Source organism: Bubalus bubalis, chromosome 2 (genome assembly GCF_019923935.1).
Source record: "Bubalus bubalis isolate 160015118507 breed Murrah chromosome 2, NDDB_SH_1, whole genome shotgun sequence".
NCBI lineage: Eukaryota > Metazoa > Chordata > Mammalia > Artiodactyla > Bovidae > Bubalus > Bubalus bubalis.
The window spans coordinates 180,810,872-180,838,687 of NC_059158.1; the positions used below are offsets into that span (position 1 = coordinate 180,810,872).

At 47.5% G+C, this 27,816-nt stretch overlaps 1 protein-coding gene across 2 annotated transcripts; it reads left to right on the forward strand.

The window, feature by feature from the left end:
* Window positions 1-1,137: 1,137 nt before the first annotated feature.
* On the forward strand, window positions 1,138-27,706 carry IL22RA1 (interleukin 22 receptor subunit alpha 1). Of its 2 annotated transcripts, XM_006077971.4 has the most exons (7): window positions 1,139-1,438; window positions 5,501-5,633; window positions 6,773-6,951; window positions 8,903-9,078; window positions 20,734-20,872; window positions 24,685-24,806; window positions 25,720-27,706. In XM_006077971.4, the coding sequence occupies exons 1-7, from the start codon at window positions 1,396-1,398 to the stop codon at window positions 26,689-26,691; spliced, it is 1,764 nt and encodes a 587-aa protein (XP_006078033.3). In that variant the 5' UTR covers window positions 1,139-1,395; the 3' UTR covers window positions 26,692-27,706. The 2 variants fall into 2 exon arrangements, with proteins under 2 accessions (XP_025134520.3, XP_006078033.3); XM_025278735.3 differs by lacking the exons at window positions 5,501-5,633; window positions 6,773-6,951 and having other exon boundaries at window positions 1,138-1,438.
* Window positions 27,707-27,816: the final 110 nt, after the last annotated feature.

Consider the following 27,816-nt stretch of genomic DNA (forward strand, 5'->3'; position numbering starts at 1 on the left):
ACCATAGCCTCGACCAGACGGACCTTTGTTGACAAAGTAATGTCTCTGCTTTTTAATATGCTATCTAGGTTGGTCATAACTTTCCTTCCAAGGAGTAAGCATCTTTTAATTTCATGGCTGCAGTCTCCATCTGCAGTGATTCTGGAACCAAAAAAAATAAAGTCACAAGCCATACCTTAATTCCCCCAAAACACACCTCAACTGTGGCTGTTTAGTCAAACAAATTTTGCCAAGGACTCGGAGCTGACAGAAAACAAGTACAACACAGAAAAGAAAAACTTAAATACAGATCCCTGGCCATCACAGCCAACTACATCCTAAAACCAAGGCCTCTAACCCTCCCTGAGGACCCAGCTGTCCCTGCTACAGGACTCAGCCAGCTGTTGTGTGACTGGGGCAGGCCAAACTCTCCACAGAGGTAGAGATCTCTGATAATGTCCACCCTAACCAGAGTCCAGGCCCCTTCAACCTTCTCTTGAGGCCCAATGAGAAGGAGAAAATCATTGCCTAAACACTCATCCCAGTGGGTATCACATAATCCCTATAGATCCAGCTGCACATGGTGAGACATCTTGGGTGAGCAGTTTGAATCTTCATGGTCCACAGTCAAAAGCCCATTCCTGAATTTTGCCCCCATCTCTAGCATGGTAGAAAGAGTCACTGAAATCTCAGATCCTTTTTTTCCCCCTAATGTTTTCCCCCTAAGTCCAAAGGCTCAAGGTAGGAGGGCCTGGGCTTCTCACCCCCAGCAGCCTCTCTGGGTGGAAAGCTGTTCCCAAGCCCAGCATACATCATGGCGGGCCAGCGTCAATACACAGCACAAGACACAAGCAAATATATTTATCTCTTCTTGCCAGAACGAAACCAAGGAGTCTAGCTTTTCCTCTGCCACAAGGAACATTCCAGAACATATCTTCTGCTCCTGCCTCTGCTCCAGTTGCTTTCCTCAGGGTGAATCCCTGTGGATGGAATCACTGGGGCAAAATGTGGTTTGTAAGTTGCAAGCTTTTGATACCCAGTGCCAACTTGCTCCCAGATAAGGCTGTACATCACGGATTATTTTTGTCTTTTCTGCCTATCAGTTCCCTAATAAAGCACTGAAGAGTCTTAGGATGAATCAGCCACCGGACCAGATAAACAAGCCAGTCTGTCACTGTTGCTGTTTTCTGCAATTAGGAAGGGAACTCCCTTGGGTCCCGCCCAGGACCTGGAATTCTGAAGCGCACGGACCAGGCACCTTTGTACCCAGCTCCCCACTGCCCAGGTCCCACCTTTCCTCCTTTCCCCGCCCTCGTGCCTGGGTGGAGCCAGCTGCCAAGGCGCCAACGCTTCTCAGCCCTCCCTCTGGGCTCAGTCTGGAGTGGAGACTGAGAGAGGGCCCTGTGCCCGGCCCCGATGAGGACACTACTGACCATCCTGGCGGCAGGATCCCTGCTCGGTGAGTGCCCATCACCCTGCGGTCAGACGTGCCCCTACCCAGGAGCTGATGATCAGGGCTATCCACCCCCCCAGAACCCCATCCAGCCCCAGCATGACCAGTTTCAGTTTCTTCTCTGCTGGGCTGCACTGGGAGTTTCTGGGGAGAAGTAGATACCAGCTCAGGTTGCTGGGTCGGCGGGGAAGAGGGGGTCCCTCAGCTCTTGGGTCACCCGTCTGAATCTGTGGATGCTCCCACCCCAGCGGATGGAGAACTAGCTTGAGGGAGACGGACATCCTTGGACAACTCACATCGTTCTGGTAGAAGTTGTGCTTCTGTTCCTCTGCTCTGGCTGGCGCTGGCCTGACATGGGGAGGCGAGGAAGCATCAGGATGGACAAAGCTTGAGTCTGGCCATTGCCTCCTTCCATGCTCCCCAAGGGAGCCTCTGCCAGCCCCTTGTGCCAGACCTGAAAGAGCCCTTTCTCACAGAGTGCTCAGGTCTATTACACTAATAGGTCTTCAAACACCAGCGCTCTTAAGAAAACAGGACTCAAGGGCATAGTCTTCACAGCCAATAAAGTAGATTCTTTGATGTATGGTTATGGAGAACTTCAGGACCAATGCTTGAGATCCTAGATTGTCTCTCTGCTCCCTGAGATGTTTAATAAAATTCAGGGAACTTTCTGAGAAAGTGAAAGCATAGTCCCAGCTGAAGAAGGGGGAGGGGTGGCTGCTGCTAGGTCCCTTCAAGCTCAAGTGCAGGGTGAAGGCCATAAAGGGCTGGAAGTTCCAGCCCCTCCAACACTGTGCCCACTGTGTGCTGCGTGGATCCACTGGGCTTCCAGCTGCTGTCCCAGCCCTCCAGTTCACCCTCCCTGGGCATCAAGCTGGGCAATCCCAGCACACTGAACTCATGATAATTTCAGGAGACTTGATGCTTCCCCCTCAAGAGACCCCAGATCTGTCCCTCCAGACCCTCATCCATTCTGGCTGGGGGCCATCAGCCCTTCACAATGTGGGAGTCAGGGGTACCAGCCTTTAGGAAGTTGTTAGGAGTCTGTAAGTTCACTCTGGAGAGACGCCTTCTTTGGAATTCTTTGGCTGATTCCAGAGCAAGCTGAATTGCTTTTGCTTGTTTGTCCTTAACTTCCCAACTGATTGACGTAGAATTGTTTTTCCTAGGAAATGCAAAATCTTCCTTTGATCAGATCTCCCAGGCTGTCAATCTCTAGACAATACACGTCTCCCCACGATTTCACAACGTAGACTTTTACCCAGGAAGCACAGAGACAATGTGGGCTGAGGAGCCGATGATGAATTTGAGAGGGAAAAGGAATGAGTAGGCAGGAGAAAAGGGGGAGATCTTGTTATCCCTCAACAGCCCCTAAAAGAGGGAGGATCTGCCAAGGTCCACCCACCTGACTTCAGGAAGCCAACTTCACTTCCCTCTTCGAAATGAGTCCCCATCTCCGTCCAACCTGGGCCCTTCACCTCCCTAGCATGTCCCAGCCTCAGCCACCTGCCTCCTCCAAACCCACATGGCCCACCCAAGATACCGACTCCAACCAGCAACCCTCCCCCTGCAGACCATAGCTGAGCCCACCCCCGGGCACACCCTGCCCTTCTTGCAAATCCCTCTCTCTTGCCTGCTCTTGACCTCACCACCTTGCCTGAAGTCACCCTTGAGTTCTGACGTCAAGTGGGCTCCCTGCCTCAACTTAAGACCCGGTTCTGAATCCAGGACCCCTCCCTTCAGTGAGTGCGTGCTCAGTAGCTAAGTCATGTCCCACTCTGTGTGACCCTATGGACCGTAGCCTGCCAGGCTCCTCTGTCCATGGGATTCTCCAGGCAAGAATTAGAGGAGTGAGTTGCCATACCCTCCTCCAGGGGATCTTCCCTACTCAGAGATCGAATTTGCATCTCTTCTGTCTCCTGCATCAGCAGGCGGCTTCTATACCGTTAGTGCCATCTGGGAAACCCTCGCTCCAGAACAGACCCCAGTTCTGCCAAGACTCAGATCCAAACAAGATCCCAGCCACACCGTGGGACTCAGCACCATATCCATCACATTGGCTAGAGGCAGGAAGAAACCCCTGGCCCCTAAGACCCGAGTCTGGGGGCTCTGAGAACACAAAGAATTCTGCAGTTGCTGGGCCTGCCTGATCCACCCAGATTCAAAGAGGGATATGGCCTTAGATTTAGCAGACGGATACACAGCAGAGTCGGGCTGTCCTGAGATACTTTCCTTTCCCCACAAATGCCTCCCAAGCCCATGGACCCCTCTTGCAGAAATCCTGTATGTAGACTGGGAGTAGAGGAGTAAATAACTCTCCACTCCCTCACTCTCTGGACCTTCTGGCGGTCATCGTCATTGACTGGGTTGGGGGTGGGGAGAGGGCGCACATCACATCAAAGACATGTACACACAGGCCTCAAGGCCTTGACTCAGCTGGGTCTGCACCTGTTTATTTTTCTCCCCGGCTAACCAGGCCCTTGAGCATGCGCAGAGCCAGCTGCCGGTCTGGTCGCCATTTTCCTGTGCTTTCCTCCTTTCCTCAGACCAAGCTGGGAGGGCTGAGAGGAGATCTATTTGTAAGTCAAGGGCTCTCATTTACAGTGAAGATTTGCTTCAGGGTCAGTGCCTCCTCCTGGGTCCTCTTCTTGGGGCTCTCGCCTTTGCTCCGCCTTCCTCAGCCCATTGTATCTGCCCCCAAAAGCAGGCTAACTGCTGTGACAAGTATTGCACCCTGCTTCTCTGAGCCTCAGTTTTCCTCATCCATAAAATGGGCATAACCTGCCTCATCAGGTGGTCAGGAGGACTGGATGAGGAGACTTAGCCCAGTGCCTGGCACTTGACGTGCATTTCAGACATGGAAGCTGCTGCAGTGGTCCAATTATTTGCATTTTAGAGCTGAAGGAATTGAAGTTCTAACGGCTTAAACAGCTTCCCCAAGGACACACTGCCTGTTCAGTTCAGTCACTCAGTCGTGTCTGACTCTTTGCGACCCCATGAACCTGTATGTGGCCTCAGTCAGCATCCTGCCCGTATGAAACCCATGGAGCTGGGGAAGGCACCTTTGCCCTCCTCAGCAGGTGTGTGGTGGGTGGGCAGGGACTGGACCCACCGACAGAGAGGCAGGGATTCACAAACATCTTCTCCACCCTTGCTTGAAATTACTGGTTCTAGGAAAGTTACTTTTTAGACATTAGTTGAGTACCTCTAAAATATTCCCTTGGTGAGAACACTGATTTCATATGGTGCTGAGAAATGAATGAACACAATAGCAAGTGTCGACAAGGATGTGAAATAACCTCACCCACTCAAACATCGCTGATGGGAATGTGAGATGGTGCAGCCACTTCTCCGGAAAACAGTTTGGCTGCTCTTCAAAAGTTCAACGTAGAATCACTGTAGGACCCAGAAATCCCACTCCTACCCAAGGGAATCAAACACTTATGTCCACTTAAAAAACTTGTGCACAACCATTTGCAGCAGCGTTACTCAAAATAGCCAAAAAGTGGAAACAACCCCAGTGCCCAGCAGCTGATGGAGGATAAACAGAATGTGACCTATCCACACGATGGAATACGATTCAGCAGCAAGAAGGAAATAAGTGCCAATCTATGTAATACAGATGAGCCTTGAAAACATGATGCCAAGTGAAAGAAGCCGGACACAAAAGGCCAATTGGACGGCTTCATTTATAGAAAATGTCCAAATAGGCAAAGTCATTGAGACAGGAAGTAGATTATTGGTTGGTTGCCTGGGGCTGGGAGGAGGGGAGGGGTGGGAATGACAGCTCGTGGATACAAGATTTGTTTGGGGGTGATAAACACGCCCTAGAACTAGACCTATATATTTAGAATACCACGGGACTGTATGATTTTAAGTGGTGAATTGTATGGAATGTGAATCATAGCTCAATAAAAAGGAAAAAAAGAAGTGAAGGGGAGCAGGAGGGTCGGTTAGCACCGTCTCCTGCTAAGTGGTTGCTGGCTCACCCCCTCGGTGGGCAGCTCGAAAGGGGGCTAGGGCAGGGTCTATGCACCCATCTGCTCACCCTGCTCCCACTTCTGGCAGCTCACATCACTGAGGACACCTCAGATCTCCTTCAGCACGTGAAGTTCCAGTCCAGCAACTTCGAAAACATCCTGACGTGGGACGGCAGGCCGGAGAGTGCCCCTGACACCGTCTACAGCGTCCAGTATAAGACGTAGGCTCCCCAGCAACATTACCCCTTTGACTCTGCTCTGAAACCAAAGAAAACCCTCCCCTCTTCCATATGTCCCCACGTCCTCCTCGGACCCAGACTGGTGTCACTCAGCAACTCTCCCCCAAGACGTGGCTTTGTTCCTTGGTGTTTCTTCTGCAGGGAGAGGTTAGAATGATGGTTACAAGTATGGGCTCTGGAGGCAAACGCCAGCCCCTCATCCTATAACCCTGGGCAGGTAGATAAATTCACCAAGCCTCCATTTCCCATCCAAGAAGTAAAGATAGCAATAAGACTTTCCTCCTAGGGTTGTTGGATGGGTTAAATGAGTCATTAGCATGTGTTCCTGGCAAAGAACAAACGCCCAATCATTGCTTTATTATTTGGGGAAGACTAGGTCAACAGCCAGGTAGCGCTAGTGGTAAAGAACCTGCTGCCAGTGCAGGAGACATAAGAGACGCGGGTTCAATCCCTGAGTCAGGAAGATCCCCTGGAGGAGGGCATGGCAACCCACTCCAGTACTCTTGCCTAGAGAATCCCATGGACAGGGGAGCCTGGTAGGCTGCAGCCTATAGAGTTGCACAGAGTCAGACACAACTGAAGCGACTTAGCACGCATGCACGCAAGTCAACAAAAAGTCATGTTCACCCCCTCCAGCCCCCACCCAGCCCCATTCCCGCTCATCTCCCTTCCCAGGCAGGAGACGGGGGTTTCTTGGGCTCAGAAATCTGCAAACCTGGGTGCCATTCCTGGTCCTGCCACTTCATCCTGTGGCAAGTCACTTGCCCTCTCGGAGGCCCAGGTCCCTGGCCTGTAAATGGGCCTAACAGTGCCCAGAACATGAACTCAAACCGTCTGAGTTCACATCCTGGCTCCCTGCATGCATGATGCAAACACCTGGGCAAATTTTACTTCCTTAAGCCCCAGCTTCCTGACTTGAAAAAGAAGGAAGATATTAATAATGTGTGAGCCTCACAGCACCGTTGTGAGGTTGATCTGAAGACTAACAGATCATCTGCATAAAAAGCCTGGGACACATGTGCTAAGTAAATATTCGATATCGTTATCAATATTAATAAACCACAGGCTGGCTGCCAAACCTGTTCATGAAAGGTGTGCTCCAGCCCCTCCCTTGCCTACAGGTATGGAGAGGAAGAGTGGTTGGAAAAGGAGGGCTGCCAGCAGATCACCCAGAAATCCTGCAATCTTACTGTGGAGACAAGCAACCTCACTGAGCTCTACTACGCCCGGGTGACTGCCACTGACGGGGCAGGCCGGTCTGCCACCAAGATGACCAACCGCTTCAGCTCACTGCAGCACAGTGAGTGGGGCCCTCTCGTTGCACGGGATTCGGGTGGGAGGATGGCCTTTTCCCCTCTGGAGTGGGTGGAGAGTCCAGAAGGGCTCTGCCTCTCGGGGCCAGTTAAGGATGTGGCTTTTAAGGAAGACACCCCAGACTGGACAGCATCCCCCGTGTGGTTCTCCATCTTTCTCCATCTCTAGACCTCTTGTATGCAGACCTTCACCTTGCCACTTGAGCACAACCAAGGCCTCCTAACTCCATCCACCTACTCCTTCTTTGACTCTTTTTCAATCCTCAGTCATGGTTTCAGTTTCAACATCACCTCCTAAGTGAACATCCCCATCCCACAGCCCCAACAACTCCCTTGTACTATACAGGTCATCACCTGCTATTTTCCATCACCACAAACTATTCACTGACTTCAAAGCTCAGATCATAACCTGTCTTTATTGTTTGCATGCATGGATATCATCTGAATTGAAATGTGAGCTTCAAGAAGGCATGCATGGGCATGGGACCCATTGGATTCCTAGTCCCTAACATAGCACCTGGCACATAGGAGATGCTCCATACGTAACTGATGAAGGATTTAGATAGATGGGTGGATAAATGGATGAGTCGACAAACTCCTCACACAAGTTAAGCGGGTGATGTTCACTAACTGACTTAAAAGTCACATGGTGTTTTAAGAAAATAAAAAATAAAATTCAGCAAGTTATTTTATACTGTCTCTCAGCTTGTTCAATTAATGCATAGTTACTGTAGGAAATTTGGAAAATATAGAAATAAGCAAAGAAAAATAAAACTAAGTCCAAATAATCTGAACACTTAAACATAACCGCAGTTACTAGCAGCTGTATCTCCACTTTTGTGATCTGGTGGTTTGTTTTTCATATCATGGTATCATGAACATTTACCCATGTCATTAAATGCTTTTCGACATCATGATATCTCACAACTACAAAAATGATCCATTCTATGCAGGTACTTTAACTGACTTCCCTGATTCCCTTTTGGAAGGAATCAGGATTTTGTTGTTTTTAAATAAATAACTGAAGCAAACATTCTTTTAGTGCAGATCGTTTTAATCTTGGTGGTCAATGGACCCTGGAGGACTTTTTATAAGTTAGCTTCAGGGGGAGACATGAATCCCTGAAATTGTTTGCAAGATTTTTGTATATGTACATGTTGGGGGAGCAAAGAACCATAGCATTCACCAAATTTACAAAAGGTTCTATAAACCAGGAAAGGTCATTTGGTTAATTTGGAAAATTCATCTTGAGAGAGACTGAAGTCTTAGGCCTTGCCTTTGAGGCTACACAATGATATTGGAGAAGACAATGGCACCTCACTCCAGTACCCTTGCCTGGAAAATCCCATGGATGGAGGAGCCTGGTAGGCTACAGTCCATGGGGCTGCTAGGAGTCGGACACGACTGAGCGACTTCCCTTTCACTTTTCACTTTCATGCATTGGAGAAGGAAATGGCAACCCACTCCAGTGTTCTTGCCTGGAGAATCCCAGGGATGGTGGAGCCTGGTGGGCTGCCATCTATGGGGTCGCACAGAGTTGGACACGACTGAAGCGACTTAGCAGCAGCAGCAGCAGCAATGATATTGGAATCCACAAACATTCTTCAGGATGCATAGTTGAAACATCACTCCCCAAAACTCTCATTGCCAGTAGACTGGGGGTGTGTGGAGGCTGAGGGATGTGATCAGCCTGAGGGGACGGGCCCCTCTCCCTGGGCTCTTCCCACCACCCTTGGTTACCTCTTTGCCAGCCTTACACCCAAGCACCAGTCGCTTCTCTTCTCACTTGTTAACTTAGGTGATGCTTTCAGAAGCATGGCTGGGGTTGGAGTGGGAGGCGGTAGGAAGCAATCATTTCCCAAGGTCCACGGCAGCCTCTCAGACACTTCTGGCTGATTCCAACTGTTTCATTTCTTTTTTTTTCTCTCCCTTTTCTAGCTAGCATCAAACCACCTGATGTGACCTGTATCCCCAAGGTAAGATCCATCCAGATGATTGTCCATCCCACCTACACACCAATCCGTGCACAGAATGGCCACCAGCTGACCTTGGAGAACATCTTCCAGGACCTACTCTACCACTTAAAGTTGCACATCAACCACACCTATCAAATGGTAAATGAAGGGTAAATATACATGCCACCATGGTCCTTCCCTGCCTCCAAAACCCATTTTCCTCTCTGCATTGCTTTAAGTAGAAGTGAGATGTATTATATAAATCAGCATTTCCCAGAATACATCTACAGCCTACTCTTGTAGATTCACACACAAAATAGCATGCTAAAGACTCTGAAAAGTCCTGCAAACTCAAGACTCCAGTTTCAGTTTGTTTAATACAACTGTTCCCACATGTATTTGATCAGAGAAAGTCCCCTTATTTTCATTACATGTTTTGATTTGTTTTGCCTAATGCCTTCTAACATTCTGAAGAACATCTTCTATTAACATTCTCACATGTCCACTTTGGAAAATACTGGAATCAATTTCTTTTGTTGTTCAGTCCCTAAGTCATGTCCAACTCTTTGCAACCCCATGGACTGCCCCACAGGATTCCCTGTCCTTCACGATCTCCTGAAGTTTGCTTAAACTCATGTCCACTGAGTCAGTGATGCCATCCAACCATCTTACCCTCTGTCATCCCCTTCTCCTCCTGCCTTCAATCTTTCCCAGCATCAGGGTCTTTTCCAATGAGTCCACTCTTGGCATCAGGTGGCCAAAGTATTGGAGCTTCAGCTTCAGCATCAGTCCTTCCAACAAAAATTCAGGGTTGATTTCCTTTAGGCTTGACTGGCTTGATCTCTCTCTTCTTGCTGTCCAAGGAACTCACAAGAGTCTGCTCCAGCACCACAGTTCAAAATCATCAATTCTTTGGCACTCAGCCTTCTTTATGGGTCAGTTCTCACATCCATACACGACTACTGGAATCACCATCAGTTCAGTTCAGTTCAGTCACTCATTCGTGTCCGACTCTTTGCAACCCCATGAATCACAGCACGCCAGGCCTCCCTGTCCATCACTAATTCCCGGAGTTCACTCAGACTCACGTCCATCGAGTCAATGATGCCATCCAGCCATCTCATCCTCTGTCATCCCCTTTTCCTCCTGCCCCCAATCCCTCCCAGCATCAGAGTCTTTTCCAATAAGTTAACTCTTCGCATGAGGTGGCCAAAGTACTGGAGTTTCAGCTTTAGCATCATTCCTTCCAAAGAAATCCCAGGGCTGATCTCCTTCAGAATGGACTGCTTGGATCTCCTTGCATTCCAAGGGACTCTCAAGAGTCTTCTCCAACACCACAGTTCAAAAGCATCAATTCTTCGGCACTCAGCCTCCTTCACAGTCCAACTCTCACATCCATACATGACCACAGGAAAAACCATAGCCTTGACTAGACGGACCTTTGTTGGCAAAGTAATGTCTCTGCTTTTCAATATGCTGCCTAGGTTGGTCATAACTTTCCTTCCAAGGAATAAGCGTCTTTTAATTTCATGGCTGCAGTCACCATCTGCAGTGATTTTGGAGCCCAAGAAAATAAAGTCTGACACTGTTTCCAGTGTTTCCCCATCTATTTCCCATGAAGTGATGGGACCGGATGCCATGATCTTCGTTTTCTGAATGTTGAGCTTTAAGCCAACTTTTTCACTCTCCACTTTCACTTTCATCAAGAGGCTCTTTAGTTCCTCTTTGCTTTCTGCCATAAGGGTGGTGTCATCTGCATATCTGAGGTTATTGATATTTCTCCTGGCAATCTTGATTCCAGTTTGTGTTTCTTCCAGTCCAGCGATTCTCACGATGTACTCTGCATATAAGTTAAATAAGCAGGGTGACAATACACAGCCTTGACGTACTCCTTTTCCAATTTGGAACCAGTCTGTTGTTCCATGTCTGATTCTAACTGTTGCTCTTTGACCTGCATACAGATTTCTCAGGAGGCAGGTAAGATATTCCCATCTCTTTAAAAGTTTTCCACAGTTTGTTGTGATCCACACAGTCAAAGGCTTTGGTGTAGTCAATAAAGCAGAAGTAGAATGCTTTTCTGGAATTCTCTTGCTTTTTCTATGATCCAAAAGATATTGGCAATTTGATTGCTGGTTCTTCTGCTTTTTGTAAATCCAGTCTGAACATCTGGAAGTTCTTGGTTCATGTACTGTTCAAGCCTAGCTTAGAGAATTTTGAGCGTTATTTTGCTAGCGTGTGAAATGAGTGCAATTGTGTGGTAGTTTGAGCATTCTTTGGCATCTCCTTTCTTTGGGATTGGAATGAAAACTGCCCTTTTCCTGTCCTGTGACCACTGCTGAGTTTTCCAAATTTGCTGGCATATTGAGTGCAGCACATTAATAGCATCCTCTTTCAGGATTTGAAATAGTTCGGCTGGAATTCCATCACCTCCACTAGCTTTATTCGTAGTGATGCTTCGATGTCTGACTCTAGGTGATAGGTGAGTGACCACACTATCATAGTTATCCAGGTCATTAAGACATTTTTTGTACAGTTCTTCTGTGTATTCTTGCCACCTCTTCTTAATATCTTCTGCTTCTGCTAGGGCTGTTTCTGTCCTCTATTGTGCCCATCTTTGCATGAAATGTTCCCTTGGGATCTCTAGTTTTCTTGAAGTTCAGTTCAATCTAGTCACTCAGTCGTGTCTGACTCTTTACGACCCCACGGACTGCAACATGCCAGGCTTCCCTGTCCATTACCAACTCCCTGAGCTTATTCACACTCCTTGAAGATATCTCTAGTCTTTGCCATTCTGTTGTCTTCCTCTGTTTCTTTGCATTGCTCACTAAAGAAGGCTTTCTAATCTCTCCTTGCTATTCTTTGGAACTCTGCATTCTGTTGAGCAAATTTTTCCCTTTCTCCTTTGCCTTTCACTGCTCTTCTTTTCTCAGCTATTTGTAAGTCCTCCTCAGAGAAACTTTTTGCCTTCTTACCTTTGTTTTTCTTGGGGATGGTTTTGATCACCACTTCCTGCACAATGTCACAAACCTCCATCCATAGTTCATCAGGCACTCTATCAGATCTAATCCCTTGAACCTATTTGTCACTTTCACTGTATAATCATAAGGGATTTGATTTAGATCATACCTGAATGGTCTAGTGGTTTTTCCTACTTTCTTCAATTTAAGTCTGAATTTTGCAATAAGGAGTTCATGATCTGAGCCACTGTGGGCTCCCAGTCTTGTTTTTGCTGACTGTAAAGAGCTTCTCCATCTTTGGCTGTAAAAAAAAAAAAAAAATCAATCTGATTTCGGTATTGACCATCTGGTGTATCCATACGTAGAGTTGTCTCTTGTGTTATTAGAAGAGGGTGTTTGTTATGACCAGTGCATTCTCTTGGTAAAACTCTGTTATTCTTTGCCCTGCTTCATTTTGTACTCAAAGAATCAATTTCTACTGCTGAAATTCTTTTTGCTGACTCTCCACTTTTTGAGGGAACTATGTACAAGCAGTGTCTTAAGATCAGTAATAATGAAAGGTGGAAGGCAGGTGAATAAACTGTCAAATGTTACACATTTCTTTTTGTATTCAGAAAAAAAAATATGAAGTATGTCCCCCTACCCCCTGCAGTGTGAGCCACTAATCCATAATTCCATTGAATAGCTATTCCTGCACTCAAGGAGTTTATAATCCAATGTGTGTGGCAAGAATGAAAGCAAGAATTTATACAGCTAGAGGTAGAGGGAAACAAGAGTGTGTGAGAGACAGGGCAGCTGGACTGAGAGAGGAGGTGTTGGCGCAGAGAGACGGGAAAGAACCTCTAGAACAGGGGACTTCTTGTGCCAGTACCAGTTTCTGAGGTGTAACAGGTAATATATGCTGACTGTGTCATTTATTCCTCATCACAACACTATAAAGTAGGTGATTCTAGCTCCATTTCCTGATTGAGAAAACGGAGGTTCAGAGAGGTTAAGTCACTTGCTCAAGACTGGTCAGCAAATAATAGCATAGTCAAGACTCCAACCCAGCTTTTTTCTAAGCCCACATTCCTCCCCTCCCCCTTGCACTGGTCTACCTTGTCCCACTACGATCAGAGAGAAAAGCAGGGAAACTTAGGGTAGTGTTGGAAAGCGCCAAACTACCCATTTGAGCTGAATCATAGGGACATGTAGAACAGTTTCTCAATAAATAAACCTGGCCCCAAATCAATGGCATCACAATCTCCTACTGCCTTGGTTTAAAATGCATATTCTTGGGCCCCCTTATAATCTGCTTCATCAAATTCTAGAGTTTCACCTCTGGGATCTGAATTTTAATAGGAACCCAATGATCACTACTCACCCTAAAGTTTAAGAACCGCTGATGGAGAGGAACAATGCTAACCCCAAAAAGACAGGCTGGGGCCATGCTATAGATGTCTGGAAGGCAGACGGAGGAATCAGGAGTCTTTATTTGCTTTAGTCATCAAGGGGAGTGAGTAGCGATTACTGAGCAGGAAGAGGCTTTATCATAACTCATTTTTGGCAAATATTTGGGTTTGAATGAATATTTTATTGTTACTGATTTACAGTTTAATTCAGTTTGTGACCAGAGAACATATTCTGTATGAGTTCACTGCATTATGGAGACTTGTTTTATGGCCCAGCATATGGGCTATCTTGGTGAATGTTTCACATGCCCTCAGAAAGAATATGTGTTTTGCGGCTGTTTCGTGGAGTGCTCTACAAATACCAATTAGATACAGGTGGCTAAGAGTGTTAATCAAATCTTCTATGTCCTTCCTGATTTGGGGGAGCTCTATTGTTCTCTTAATTGCTGAGAGTATTACAATCTCCAGCTTTGATTATAGATTTGTCTCTTTTCCCCTTTAATTCTGTGCATATTCGAAACTTTATTATCAGACAGTTACAAACATGGTTGTTATAGCCTCCTGGTGAATTGACCCTTCCATCATTATGAATTGTTCCCTTTTATCTCTAGTAATACTCTTTTTATTGAACTCTACCTTATCTACTATTAATATAGTGACTCTAGCCTTATATTTAGGGCTTCGCTTGTGGCTCAGCGGTAAAGAATCTACCTGCTAATGCAGAAGATGTGAGTTTGATATGTAGTTTTTTCATATATTCAAGAAATTTTCCAAGCATCACCACTATCTAATTTTATCTGTTCTATTGATCTGTTTTCAAGTTCTTTGATTCTTCTGTCATCTCCAATCTGTTGTTCAGACTATTCAGTGGGCATTTTTATTTTAGATTTTTTTTTCAGTTCTGAAGTCTCTAGTTTTTATAGCTTCTATATGTTACTGAAAAATCATTCATTCATTATGAGCACATTTTCCTTAACTTCCTTAGGCACACTTCTATTAGCTGGTTGTCTGAGGAGGCCTTATAAATAGCTGAGAAAAGAAGAGAAGTGAAAGGCAAAGGAGAAAAGGAAAGATATATCTATCTAAATGCAGAGTTCCAAAGAATAGCAAAGAGAGATAAGAAAACCTTCCTAAGTAATCAGTGCAAAGAAATAGAGAAAAGCAATAGAATGGGAAAAACTAGAGATCTCTTCCAAAAAAATACAGATACCAAGGGAACATTTCATCCAAAGATGGGCACAATAAAGTACAGAAAAGGTGTGGACCTAATCAGAAGCAGAAGATATTAAGAAGAGGTGGCAAGAATACACAGAAGAACTGTACAAAAAAGACCTTAATGACCCAGATAACCACAATGGTGTGATCACTCACCTAGAGCCAGACATCCTGGAACAGGAAGTCAAGTGGGCTTTAGGAAGCATCTCTATGAACAAAGCTAGTGGAGGTGATGGAATTCCAGCTGAACTATTTCAAATCCTGAAAGAGGATGCTCTTAATGTGCTGCACTCAATATGCCAGCAAATTTGGAAAACTCAGCAGTGGCCACAGGACTGGAAAAGGGCAGTTTTCATTCCAATCCCAAAGAAAGGCGATGCCAAAGAATGCTCAAACTACCACACAATTGCATTCATTTCACATGCTAGCAAAATAACGCTCAAAATTCTCTAAGCTAAGCTTGAACAGTACATGAACCAAGAACTTCCAGATGTTCAGACTGGATTTACAAAAAGCAGAAGAACCAGCAATCAAATTGCCAATATCTTTTGGATCATAGAAAAAGCAAGAGAATTCCAGAAAAGCATTCTACTTCTGCTTTATTGACTACACCAAAGCCTTTGACTGTGTGGATCACAACAAACTGTGGAAAATTTTTAAAGGGATGGGAATACCAGACCACCTTACCTGCCTCCTGAGAAATCTGTATGCAGGTCAAAGAGCAACAGTTAGAACCAGACATGGGACAACAGACTGGTTCCAAATTGGGAAAGGAGTACGTCAAGGCTGTGTATTGTCACCCTGCTTATTTAACTTATATGCAGAGTACATCATGAGAAATACTGGGCTGGATGAAACACAAGCTGGAATCAAGATTGTCAGGAGAAATATCAATAACCTCAGATATGCAGATGACAGCATCTTTATGGCAGAAAGCAGAGAAGAGCTAAAGAGCCTCTTGATGAAAGTGAAAGAAGAGAGTGAAAAAGCTGGCTTAAAACTCAACATTCAAAAAAATAAGATCATGGCATCTGGTCCCATCTCTTCATGGCAAATAGATGGGAAAACAATGGAAACGGTGACAGACTTTATTTTCTTGGGCTCCAAAATCACTGCAGATGGTGACTGCAGCCATGAAATTAAAAGACGCTTGCTCCTTGGAAGAAAAGCTATGACCAACCTAGATAGCATATTAAAACCAGAGACATTACTTTGCCAACAAAGGCCCATCTAGTCAAAGCTGTGGTTTTTCCAGTAGTTGTGTGTGGATGTGAGAGTTGGATCATAAAGAAAGCTAAGCGCTGAAGAACTCTGCTTTTAAACTGTGGTGTTGGAGAAGACTCTTGAGAATCCCTTGGACTGCAAGGAGATCCAACCAGTCCATCCTAAAGGAAATCAATCCTGAATATTCATTGGCAGGACTGATGCTGAAACTGAATCTCCACTACTTTGGCCACCTGATGTGAAGAACTGACTCATTGGAAAAGACCCTGATGCTGGGAAAGATTGAAGGCAGGAGGAGAAGGGGACGACGGAGTATGAGATGGTTGGATGGCATCACCAACTTGATGGACCTGAGTTTGAGCCAGCTCCTGGAGTTGGTGATGGACAGGGAAGCCTGGTGTGTTGCAGTCCATGGGGTCGCAAAGAGCAGACACAGCTGAGAGACTGAACTGACTTTAAAATCATTGTCTGCTAATTCAAACATTTTGGTTATCTTGGGGGTAAGTCATAATTAACTGTCTTTTCTCCTGAGTATGGATTACATTTTCTTCTTTTCTATATGCCTAAAAATTTTAGAAAGCATCCCAGACATTGTGAATGATATGTTGAAAGGACTGGGTTCTCTTATGTTCCTCCAAAGAATACTGATTTTTGTTTGTCTTGCTGCTGCTGTTACTGCTGCTGCTGCTAAGTCGCTTCAGTCGTGTCTGACTCTGTGCGACCCCATAGACGGCAGCCCACCAGCCTCCCCCATCCCTGGGATTCTCCAGGCAAGAACACTGGAGTGGGTTGCCATTTCCTTCTCCAGTGCATGAAAGTGAAAAGTCAAAGTGAAGTCTTTCAGTTGTGTCCGACTCTTCACAACCCCATGGACTGCAGCCTACCATACCAGGTTCCTCCGTCCCTTATGCACTTAATTTGGCTGAACTTCAAGCTTCAAAATCTCAGCTATGTAATGTTCAGTTCAAACTTTACCTGGACTGCTTGGAGTCTACTCCATTAGTGCATACTTTAGGTATCAGCCAAAAATTTGAACAAAATTTATACATAGAATTCAGGCCTCCCTCTATAGGAACTTCTCCTATCTGTGGTTTCTCCCCTCACTTTCTAACTTTCATGACTGCCCTAAACTCTGTCTTCTGGTTATTGAAACTGGTAAGATTACAAGGTTTTGTCTAGCTGTTACCCATCCCACATGGTATAAATGGGGGCCTGTCCTCAGGCCCAAAGATACTAAAGAGAGAGAGAAATTCATTCAGTGCCACGCCTTTCTCCTTTCTCCAGTATCTGCCTGCTTTATACACTTTCCAATACCTAAAAGTAATTTTTATTTTGACCAGAATTTATAGTTGTTATTTTAGGGGAGACTGGTCCAATAGAAGCTGTAAATTACTGAGAAAGAAGAAAGATCAAACTTAGAAATGAAAGAGTGATCAGGGTGGGAAGTCAGAAGGCTATCACAGTGGTACATGCTGGATATGGTAAGGGCCTGAACCAGGATGGAGGCAGTAAAAAACTGCAGAAGGAAGGACTCTTTGGACCTTGAAAACTCTACTGGAATTGTATCGCATGATGATTTCAACCATATGCGTTCCATAAAATAATAACCTGTTAAATCCTTATATGTGCTTCTTCACCCCCTTCAAAAGAAAAACCATAAATACCCTAAATCTTGGCCTCCACATGCCTGGAAAAGGGAAGGCATAGCTGAAAGGCAAAGAACCAAAGAAGAAAATTCTTGGCCTTTAAACTCCCAAGAACATAGGTCCTAGACCTTTAAAGAAAAGTTTATGGATTGTTTCAGGGCAATTATATACAAAGGATATGAGAGAGCATTTGTCAAAAAATGGCTTTAAGATCTATGCTTTGGACACTAGAACAAGAAAGACATTATTAACAGATTGAAGACAGGAGAAGGGGACTACAGAGGATGAGATGGTTGGATGGCATCACCAACTCAATGGACATGAGTTTAAGTAAGCTCTGGGAATTGGTGATGGACAGGGAAGCCTGGTGTACTGCAGTCCATGACTGAGCTACTGAACTGAACTGAACTAGGGAATCAAATACAGTTGCCAGTTTGGGGTTGGGGATAGGACAGACCCCAGAGAGAGGAGATCAGGATGTTTAGACATGTGAAGTTAGAGAAGCCCACAGACTGATGTTCAGGAGAGAGCTGGCACTGTGCCCCAGGAATTCCATAGATCTTACTGAGATCAGTTTGGGGGTTATCCACACATTGGTGATCACAGGAGCCACAGATCAAGAAAAGTATTAACAAAAAATACTTGGTGGAAGAAGAAAAAAAATAGATGAAGACTGAAACTTTCAGAAAAATACACTGAGGGGCTGAAAGCAGTAAAAGAGCAATCAGAGAGGTAGGAAGAGAGCCAGAATGAGGGAATGAGGCAGCCAAGGAAGGAGTTCAAGGTCAGAGAGTTTCGAGACATACAAGCGGGTAAGAACTGAAAAGCAGCTCCAGCAGGAGGATGGGCAGACACAAAAGGCAAGGGCTTGCTTCCGAAGCAAAATGTCTGCAGGAGTGGCAGGCATTCAACATCACCAGAGGCTAAAGTACCAATTAGGTGAGCTGTAAGGAGAGATGAGTGAATAAGGTGGGCAGGGACCAGGGGTTTTCACTCTGTAATATGACCTAGACCATCAGAGGATTTTGAATAGAGGAGCTTTGCAATTATATTAATTGTTTAGAGAGACCGCTGTGACACAAGGTTAAATTTGGAAGTGGACAGGGCCGAAACCAGAGACTCGTGACTAGTAAGGAGGCCACCGCAAGAGTCCAGGGCAAACATATTGAGGTCCAGTCAAGACAGAAGCAATGAGGAGGCAAGGTATTGATGGATAGTCAAAGGGTTTTGTTATTTTATTTTAAAAAAAAAAAAAAAGGAGGAAAAGGAGAACTAGAAGAAGGAAGAATGGAGAGGTGATGGTGGTGGTGGTGGTGGTTCAGTTCAGTTCAGTTCAGTTCAGCCGCTCAGTCGTGTCCGACTCTTTGCGACCCCATGAATCGCAGCACAGCAGGCCTCCCTGTCCATCACTATCTCCCAGAGTTTACTCAAACTCACATCCATCAAGTTGGTGATGCCATCCAGCCATCTCATCCTCTGTCGTCCCCTTCTCCTCCTGCCCCCAATCCCTCCCAGCATCAGAGTCTTTTCCAATGAGTCAACTCTTCGCATCAGGTGGCCAAAGTACTGGAGTTTCAGCCTCAGCATCAGTCCTTCCAATGAACCCCCAGGACTCGTCTCCTTTAGGATGAACTGGTTGGATCTCCTTGCAGTCCAAGGGACTCTCCAGAGTCTTCTCCAACACCACAGTTCAAAAGTATCAATTCTTTGGTACTCAGCTTTCTTCACAGTCCAACTCTCATATCCATACATGACCACTGGAAAAACCATAGCCTTGACTAGACAGACCTTTGTTGGCAAAGTAATGTCTCTGCTTTTGAATATGCTATCTAGGTTGGTCATAACTTTCCTTCCAAAGAATAAGCGTCTTTTAATTTTATGGCTGCAATCAGCATCTGCAGTGATTTTGGAGCCCCAAAAAATAAAGTCTGACACTATTTCCAATGTTTCCCCATCAATTTCCCATGAAGTGATGGGACCAGATGCCATGATCTTTGTTTTCTGAATGTTGAGCTTTAAGCCAACTTTTTCACTCTCCACTTTCACTTTCATCAAGAGGCTTTTGAGTTCCTCTTCACTTTCTGCCATAAGGGTGGTGTCATCTGCATATCTGAGGTTATTGATATTTCTCCCAGCAATCTTGATTCCAGCTTGTGCTTCTTCCAGCCCAGCGTTTCTCATGATGTACTCTGCATAGAAGTTAAATAAGCAGGGTGACAATATACAGCCTTGACGTATACTGAACTCCATGTCCAGTTCGAGCTGTTGCTTCCTGACCTGCATACAGGTTTCTCAAGAGGCAGGTCAGGTGGCCTGGTATTCCCATGTCTTTCAGAATTTTCCACAGTTTCTTGTGATCCACACAGTCAAAGGCTTTGGCATAGTCAATAAAGCAGAAATAGATGTTTTTCTGGAACTCTCTTGCTTTTTCCATGATCCAGCAGATGTTGGCAATTTGATCTCTGGTTCCTCTGCCTTTTCTAAAACCAGCTTGAACATCTGGAAGTTCACGGTTCACGTATTGCTGAAGCCTGGCTTGGAGAATTTTGAGCATTACTTTACTAGCATATGAGATGAGTGCAATTGTGCGGTAGTTTGAGCATTCTTTGGCATTGCCTTTCTTTGGGATTGGAATGAAAACCGCCCTTTTCCAGTCCCGTGACCACTGCTGAGTTTTCCAAATTTGCTGGCATATTGAGTGCAGCACTTTCACAGCATCATCTTTCAGGATTTGAAATAGGTCCACTGGAATTCCATCACCTCCACTAGCTTTGTTCATAGTGATGCTTCCTAAGGCCCACTTGGCTTCACATTCCAGGATGTCTGGCTCTAGCTCAGTGATCACACCATTGTGATTATCTTGGTCGTGAGGATCTTTTTTGTACAGTTCTTCTGTGTATTCCTGCCACCTTTTCTTAATATCTTCTGCTTCTGTTAGGTCCATACCATTTCTGTCCTTTATAGTGATGGTGGTGGTGGTGGTCATGGTGGTCATGATGGTGGTGGAGGTCGTGGTGGTGGTGGTGGTCATGGTGGTCATGGTCGTGGTGGTGGTCATGGTGGTCATGATGGTGGTGGTGGTGGTGGTGGTGCCACCCTGATGGTGGTAGTATAACAGCAACTAGTATTTATGGAGTGCATACTAAATGCCAGACGCTGTTCCAAGTGAAAGTACACTGAGCTTGCAACTCACTGGCTTAGGGAGAAACCAGAAGTTGGGGGACTGGGAGTGGAGCACTGCAGACTGACCTACCAGTGTATGGTTTGAGCAGCTGGTCGTGCCATTTTACTAAGCACAATGACCCTGGCAGAGCTGTAAGCAGGCTCCTTATGGAGGTTGGTGTATAAGAGATGTTGCTCTGCGTTCTCTGTCAAATTCAGCACCTTGAAGGGAAGCAGAGAGAATTTGAGTTTGTCGGCCTGACCCCTGACACGGAGTTCCTTGGGACCATCATGATTTGTATTCCAAACTTGTTCAAGGAGAGCGCCCCCTACGTGTGCCGAGTGAAGACGCTGCCAGGTAAGTTCCGCGGAAGCCAGAGGGAGGCGGGGCTGCTGAACTCACACCTTGACTCTGTGCTTTCCGCCTGATAACCCAGCTGAGGCTCGAACGCACTCTTAAAAAAACACACACAGAAGGACGACTAGTGTATTATTAAAGGCAATCTTTGTTTATCCATAAATGAGTTAGCTGGTGGGTTATTATAGCAAATGTTTACCCTCCAGCCTACATCCGAATTTCCTCTCTCTGGCAAACTGCGTGTGTATCCTGGCGAAGCAAATTCAACTTTATATTAACTCAAGTGAGACATCCTGGGAAATAATCTGCTGATGGGAGAGCAGAAAAGATTAAAAGATCCCTCGTTACCTTCCCAGGTCAAATAAAAATAGCAGTGATTATAATAGCATGTCTGCAGTGCCAGCCAGGGACCAGACACTACAAAACACAATTCTCATGAGCTATGTATGAAGCATCTTGGTTCCACTGAGAAAGCGGAGGGGCAGAGTGGTTAAGTAACTTGCCCTAAACTGCACAGGCGGTGACAGACAGAACGAGGCCTAATTCCAGGGAAGACACTCTCATCACTATGCTTCTATAGACATAGTTTTGAGTCACTGGCTCAAGGAGGTGGTGTCCCATGTTCCTTTCCTCTAGCACAGTGAAACTCGACTCTCATTGTAAGCATCATGATACTTTTATTTGTGTTTATTTTCATAGAGATAGAAATGCAATGCTGTAAGTTTAGAGGATGAAAGCGATAGCACTGGATTGGGTGGATTTGGAAAACAGCTTCCACCCTAGTCATCATCTTCAGGTTAATGATGTCAGTGGGTGACTTCTGTTCTGATGGATAGAGGCCAGGCAGCTTAGAGGCTGGACCCAAGGGTATAACTGCAGCTTGGTAGAATCATCATCAGTTAGGTTCTGGTCCTCAGCTTTGTTCAGAAAATCAGCTCAACGGTTTCTCCAAGATCCTGTAAGAGACTGACTTCTCTACCTGAGTCCCAGTGCTTTAGTTTTCCTGGGAAGATATGCGTGGTAGACCAGCCAGCTCCGGCCACTTGCAGGGGGTGTGCCCTTCCTGGGGAAAGGGCCAAACGAAGACGGGAATAGAACTTGGCAACGGAAGAACTAGAAAAAAGAAACCCATGTCACAGGCACTGAGCTGGGAGTGTATATATGATTTGTGAGCCTCTCCTCGGACCCTACTGGATGAGTCTCCTCCATCCCTGGCTCGCCCCTGTCCTTTTGCTTATTGACAGCTTGCAGACCACTCCACCGTATCCTTCTGATCTACCCATATCCTACATGATCTAACTCATGATATCGTTTTCTTCTAAGACTGTAGCTGCTTTTATAAGAATCATACTTTTTGGTGACTGTTTCTTGGTGACATATAGAAGGTGCCTTATCCTTTATAATCAAGAATATTAATAAGAAGTCCTACCATCTATTAAGCACCTACTTTACTGCCAAACACTGTGCAAAGTGCTTTACATATATTATCTCATTGAATCCTTACAACAATCCGGCAACTTGAGTTACCTCATCCCCATTTTACAGAGGAGGAACTCTGGCTCTGAAAGGTTAGGCAACTTGCCCATGATCACACAGCTGGTCAGTGAACCTAATCAGGTTCATCTGATTTTAAAGACTGGGCTCTAATCACCACTCTACAGTTTTGTTTAGAGCCAGTCCTCTCTGCTGTACATTTATTCCTCTTACTTCCATTTCAGGATGAAACATCCTGCCCTTGACCCTGTATCCAGGAGTTTGTCTAACCCCAGAGCCCAGGACCCCTCCTTTATCTACCTCTCCGAATGTCTTGGACCATCATCCCAGCATCCTGATGCTGGAAAGGGGTCTAAGGGTCGGCTCACCCCAAATTTAATAGACAAGGAAACAAAGGTATCATTGTGTAGCAGCTGTGAGGATGAGCTTTGGAGTTATACATGTCAACCCTGGCTTCGCCACTGAGTAGCTGTGTGACCTTGTTCAAGTCACCTAACCTCTCTGAGACTCAGCTTCATTATCTGTACGGAGGGGGCATACATAGCCATCTGTTTGGTAGGATAGCATTGGTAGAGCACTCTACACAGTGCCTGGCATGTAGTAAGAGTTCAGTCATCGCTGGTTACTGTTATTATTAATAATAAATCTTAGACTGGAGAGGGTCATGCAGAAGAGAGTAGGCTCAACACATCAGTGACTGAACCAGACCTCTAATACCCAACTTTCCAGTGCTGTTTCTGTCATGTCTTCCTACTTCCCCATGAGTGAGATGGCAGAAATGTTCCAAGTCCCTGTCCTGGCACAAGGAGCTGCAGTTTTCCAGTCACCTTAGGCATGTCATGTAGAATGTCATCTCCTGTCCTCTCCCCAGTAGAATGATGGGAGTATCACGTGGCAGGGGACAGGTTATCGCTCAAGTGGGAAGCTACCCAGAGAGGCCCAAGCCACAGGGGCTTGGGAAGGAGTGAGGAGAGGGCTGGAAGTAAAGTCTCCAACCATTCCCAGGGTTCACAGTCATTGCCAAGGTCACTGGCAACTGATGATCCCCCAAGCTGAAGCCACACAGGGGCCAGGAACCGGAGGAGGGTGACTTGGAAAGCCAAGACCACTGGGTAATCCAAATCACCAGCTTTTTGTGGTTTGTTCTGGCCGTGCTGGGTCTTCGTTGCAGCGCACAGGCTTTCTTCACTTGTGGCACAGTGGTTTAGTTGTCCTGCAGCCTGTGGGAGCCGAGTTTTCCAACCAGGGATCAAACCAGCGTTCCCTGTATTGGAGATGGCTTCTCAACCACTAGACCACCAGGGAAGTCCCAAATCACTAGTTTTAACAAAAACCCCAGCTACCTCTTCTTTACCAAGCTACTTCCCAGTCCCACTTGGGTTGGTGACAGGAAGTGTGTCATGCCAAGAACTGGCTGCAGGCACCCATTCCAAAGACACAGGACTGTAGGGAGGAGGCTCAGCACTAAAGCCCTCATCTGTCCTCTCCTGCTGCTTTAGAAAGGGTGATGCCTCCTAGGCTCCTTCCTGAGTGAGGTCTTCCCAATACCCAGCTCAGACCTTGATTGAGATGTGGGCAAGTCAGGCCCCTCTCATTGTCCATCCCCCCTCCCGTAGCCTCTTTCCTAAGCCCCCACCAGAAAGGCAGGACTTCTTTTAGACCCAGACAAGAGGGGCCCTTGTAAGGTCCTGCTCCAGCCCTGCCCTGGCCATGGCCCTCCCCACAAGATGAAGGGTCCTTAAGTCCAAGAGGGCAGATCCCCATGGACTCTGTGAGCCCCAAAATTCCCTGCATCAATGGCCGGAGCCTGTGTCCAGTCTCGGCAGGTCTCCTCCTTGGGTCTTTCTTCCAGAGGACAAGCCCACAGCCCAAAGGGTGGCCAAAGGATGGGCATTGTAGGGGCCATGGATGAACTTGAGCCCATACCCTTGTGCATGAGGCCCCTGGCAGGGTGGACTGGAGCCAGGCTGGGCTTGCAGGAACTTCCCCCTGCACTTCCTTCTTTCCACTCTGCACCCCGAGGAGTCCAAGAAGCAAGCTTCAAGCCTTCCAGGTTGTTATGAAAAGTATATTTGTCAAGGAGGGGGCACATAACATATTTTACTTAACAATGCAAAAACACGATTTATAAATTCTTAATATTTAGACATATGGTGCGTGGCCCTCTATTTGTGCCCTCACCCTGGCCCCGTAAGTCTTGGGGGTAGAAGAGGCCTTCCCAAGCCTGTCCCGAGAGGTGGGGTTGGGGGTTGAGGCCCGAGTTGCCAGCACCCACACTGACAGCCTCAGTCTTCCTGCTCTGCCTCTCGTTGACCCAGATCGGACGTGGACCTACTCCTTCTCCGGTGCCTTCCTGTTCTCCATGGGCTTCCTGGTCGCAGGGCTCTGCTACCTGAGCTACAGATATATCACCAAGCCGCCTCCACCTCCCAGCTCCCTGGTGAGCAGGGGCCCCGGGGAGGGCATGGGCCCAGGGACCCCTGGCTCTCCTTCGCTTCTCCCGCCAACCTAGAGACATGGCTGGCAGCCCCTGGGGTGGACTGACAAGAGCTAGGGGATCAGGAAGAGAAGGCATGGAACAGAAAAACCATGTCATTTTCAAGGGGGTACACGCCCCGTCTGAATGGGCAGCCCAGGCAGGCTCTGCCACCTGGGATCATGGGCCCAGCGTAGCCAAATCTTTGCATTTTTGACCAATGAAGTCAGAAGTTCAGATGGTAATATGAACTCTCCCACGTTTAAGTCTTGGCAACTAATTTTTCTAAATTAAGCCTTAGCAAACCACACGTGTCACATCAGCAGCCTGAGTCTGGCCCCCAGCGCGGCATCTCTGCCCGCTGCAGAGCCTGGACAGTCTGGGACTGGAGGAGTTGGACCCATAGGCCCCTCCGAGTCAAAGCCCATCTGAGCCATTTCCTGTAAACTCTCCCCGCCTCCGCTTTCCCCCACCCTTTCCCTCCTTTCTCCCTCCATGAGGCCCTTCGGGAGCTGAAGAGCAGTTGAAGCACCTCCTGGGGAGCATCACCCAAGGTCATCCCAAATCTGAGTCAACTCCTTCCAGAATACCCACCTCCTGGAGAAATCACAGCCTGACTCACCGCTCTCCCTGGCCAAGCCAGACTCTGGAAGTGGCCCTCAGCTAACAGGGCCAGAGCCCTGTTCCTTCACAGAGGCCCCAGCACTTAGAGGAATCCCTGGGAAAGGAGGCAGGGTTTATGGATCTTGGAAAAGCCCTCAGGTGGTCTACCCTTGCCCTCGGCCCCACCCCTGGGGAGGACCGTGGCGCCCATGGCATCCTCGGGGGCGGGGGGCTGAGAAGGCACTCTAATGGGCATGCTGTCCTCTCTGCCTAGAATGTCCAGCACATCCTGCCCTTCCAGCCTCTGCGGTTCATCCAGGAGCACACTCTGATCCCCGTCTTCGAGCGTCCTTCGATCCCCATCCTCAGCGGCTCCTGCGGTCTGGCCCAGTCTGTCCAGTACTCCGAAGTCAAGGTCTCCGACCCCATGGAGCCCCTGGGACCCCCACCGCGGCACAGCCTGCCTGAGATTGCCTACCTCGGGCAGCCAGACTTCCCCATCCTCCGGCCCTCCGGAGGACCACCTCACCAGGCACTCCCCGTGCTCTCCTATGCCCCCCAGGCTGCTCCCGAGGGCAGGCCCTCGTCCTATGCACCTCAGGGAACTCTGGAAGCTAAACCCCCCTTCTACACTCCACAGGCTGTCTCAGAGGCCCAGCTTCCCTCCTACACCCCACAGGCCACCCCGGATAACTGGCCTCCTTCCTACGGGATGTGCGGGGAAGGGTCTGGGAGAGACTCCCCACCTGTGACATGCTCTGGTCCCAAACACCTCGGAACTAAGGGGCAGCTCCAGAAAGAGGTGCCAGCTGGAAGCTGCAGCCCAAGTAGCCTTTCGCTACAGGAGGTGACCCCCCTGGCCATGGAGGACCCCCAAGAAGCAAAATCCTCCCACCAGCATCTAGGGGTTCACACAGACTCAGACTCTGACTCTGATACCATAGGCCAAAGGGAGCCAGGAACACGAAGCTCCCTAAAGGGCCAGCTGCCCCTCCTCTCCTCTGTCCAGATCGAGGGCCACCCTGGGTGCCTCCCTTTGCAGACTCCTTCCCTCCCATGTTCCCCCACAGACGAGGGTCCAAGTTCCTGGGGCCTGCTGGAGTCCCTCGTGTGTCCCAGTGATGAGGATCCAGCGTCCAAGACTGAGGCCGAGAGCCCAGGCCTTCAGGCCCCAGACCTGGAGTCGCCCACGGAGCTGGACTCTCTGTTCCGAGGCCTGGCCCTAACAGTGCAGTGGGAGTCCTGAGTGGAGAACAGGGCAGGCCTGGGGCTTCCTCCTGTCCCCACCACCCCCCCAGCTCACATCCTTGGCTGTCACTCCTGCACCCAGGGATGCTGCGCACTCTGCAGCCCCGCCCTGGGTGGGTACCCTCGAGGAACCAGCAGAGGAGGAGGCTGGACCCTCACCTCAGCTGAGATCCCTTTGGAGCAAAAAAGACATGAGAAGAGCTCCAGCCAGAATTTCAGAGGTCTATCATGTGCAATCGAGCTTGAGCACGCCGAGCTCTGCAGGGCAGGACACAGTCAGAGAGAGGGAGTTGATGCAAGGAGACCTCCCAGAGATACAGGGCCTTGGCTCCTAATACACTGGATACAGAGTTCAGGAGCCTATCCCTCTTCACTCCTTTCCTGGCCAGTTTCATAATCTGATTCAGCAGACTGAGGTCTCTGCCTCCTCTGTGATTCCCCAAAGAGGGGAAAAAGGAGCCTGAAAAGGGATGCCTCCTAGCAGACTGGGCAGAACCAGAACAACCTGCGAGATGGCAAGACTCCAGGGCCAAGTGCGGCCTGTGGCTCAGCCCCACCCAGGCCTACTGCCTGAAACTGCACCGTTTCAACTTCCATCCTCTGCTGGAGGCTGGACCCCAGGTGAAGTGCAGGCCCACCAGGGTGGGAGAACACAGAAACCCTCTCTGTCAGCAGAAGTTTCAGACCCTATCCTGGGAGCAGGGTTTGAAAGGAACATGGGGCCACGGGGTGCCTGAAGGAGATACAACTACAAACTGTACTTACTTCACAACTTTGGAAACTCAGCCTTGGGTTCAGCCCACCTGGGTTCCAATTCCAGCCTTAACACTTCCCGGCCGTGTGACTACAAGCAAATGAATCGCTGTTAGAAATCTGTTTCCTCATCTGTATAATGGGGATAGTAACACCTACCGCATGGAGTTGTGGTGAGGCTGAGATTAAATCATGTCTGTAAAGTGTTTCACGGTGCCTGGCACATGGGCCGTGCCCAATAAACTAGTAGCTGTCTCCTATTGTGATTTTTTTTTTTTAACCCCGAATTCAGGTTGATTTTGGATCAGATGTTTTCTCAGATTATCTTGATTTCCTCAGAATGGCTCCAGGCCAGGCCAGAGGAGCTAGA